At 40.4% G+C, this 1,536-nt stretch overlaps 2 protein-coding genes across 2 annotated transcripts in view; both read right to left on the reverse strand.

Moving 5' to 3' along the window:
• Nucleotides 1-644: 644 nt before the first annotated feature.
• Nucleotides 645-1,493, reverse strand: LOC103374772 (trace amine-associated receptor 13c-like). The gene has a single exon (XM_008304920.1). It carries the CDS (start codon nucleotides 1,491-1,493, stop codon nucleotides 645-647), a length of 849 nt encoding a protein of 282 aa, XP_008303142.1.
• An 11-nt stretch (nucleotides 1,494-1,504) lies between these two features.
• The window catches only part of LOC103374773 (trace amine-associated receptor 8a-like), a 1,250-nt gene continuing 1,218 nt past the window's right edge, over nucleotides 1,505-1,536 (reverse strand). The window contains exon 3 of the mRNA XM_008304921.1: nucleotides 1,505-1,528. Within this exon, the coding sequence (XP_008303143.1) occupies nucleotides 1,505-1,528 (24 nt within the window). The remainder of the gene's footprint in view (nucleotides 1,529-1,536) is intronic.

Consider the following 1,536-nt stretch of genomic DNA (forward strand, 5'->3'; position numbering starts at 1 on the left):
TGCATCAAATGTTGACTTTTGTTTTACATTTTTGGTTCGAAATGAAGAAGAAAAAAAAATAAAAAAATCTGTGTCCACTTCATGGAATATCTCTGAGCTCAGCTTGTTGTATGTAGCTGCTGTCTGATGCAACATGTTGTCAAAACCTTCTTGCCATTGTAAAAGTGCAGCATGTATTTTCTTTGGGGGGCTCTGTGTTCATTCCCTGATTTCACCTGGGATTTCACTCTGTGATGTTGCTTCACATCAGAGTCTAACCACAACAATGCTTTAATTTAGGTCACAGGTCACGGATGTTATCACAGTAAACATTGGTCTTTATTTTCACCTTATTCACCCAAAGTGAAGTGTCACAGTTCTGTTAATTCATTTCACAGTAGTAGTAAATACCATAGAGAATGCAAAAGACAGATTTACTGGTGTTTGCAAAGTTGATGCACACATTGTAGTGGACTGTTACCATGGAAGGTAATGACCTACACTGAACAAGCACTTTATTATGACCACAATGCCAATTGACAAATCATCAATTCATGATGATGTAGTTATATCTAATGGTCTAGAGTGTGCCTTTACTCTGTCCAGACCAATGAATTGTTGTTTCATTGTTGAACAGATGTAGTTTCAGTCACTCCGCAGTTTTACTACGACATGCTGAACTCACAGGAGCCAGGCTGCAGTATCTGCAGAGTGATGATGTGTTTACTAGCCTTTCTGAACCAGGGATAGAACAGAGCATAGATCACAGGGTTTAGACAGGAGTTCAAACAATGCATGACGGTCATGAAATTGACAGCAGAGGGGTTGTTCCCTGTAAGAGTAACACAGTAGTACGGGCAATAACATATTAGAAACACCAGCACTAGAACACCCAGAGTCCTGGCTGCTTTCAACTCAGATTTCCTTCTACTTACTGTTACTGAATGCTGATGTGTGACAGCTGCAGTGTGAGAGCGCATGGCATGAGCCTGAGACACAGCCACCACAAACACTCTCATATATAGAAGTACAATGGCTGTAACTGGAGCAATAAAGGTTAAAAGAAGGTCAACAACTCCTGCAATGTAGCTGAGAACTACTATACATTCACCATAGCAGGAATTATGTATGCCTGGTTGAATCAAGGCATCTTTAAAAATAACACTACAGTGGAAAACAGAACAGAACCAACACAAATAAACACAGAATTTGGCTTTCCTCACAGTGATTCTGGTGGTATAATGCAGTGGGTGAATAATAGCCACATATCGGTCAACTGATATAAGCACCATGTTTCCTACTGAAGTACTAGTAACAATGTAGAACACATAATAGCAAAGAGAACATATACGGTCCCCAAGAAACCAACATTGTGTACGTCGGTAAATTTGTCCTGGCAGCGACACGAAGCCCACAAGAAAGTCTGAGACAGCTAGAGAGAGCAGGAGGATGTTAGTGGGTGTGTGGAGTTGCCTGAAAAGAGACAGAAAAGCATTGTTAACACAATAAAGCATCACAACAAGCCTTAATCAGTAATGCTGGTTGGCAACTGTTAAA

This window comes from Stegastes partitus, unplaced genomic scaffold (genome assembly GCF_000690725.1).
Source record: "Stegastes partitus isolate 25-593 unplaced genomic scaffold, Stegastes_partitus-1.0.2 Scaffold2351, whole genome shotgun sequence".
Taxonomy (NCBI): Eukaryota; Metazoa; Chordata; class Actinopteri; family Pomacentridae; genus Stegastes; species Stegastes partitus.

Excerpts from the sequence above, each read along its gene's own strand:
- LOC103374772 (XM_008304920.1), bottom strand. The coding sequence starts at position 1,493 with ATGCTTTATTGTGTTAACAATGCTTTTCTGTCTCTTTTCAGGCAACTC.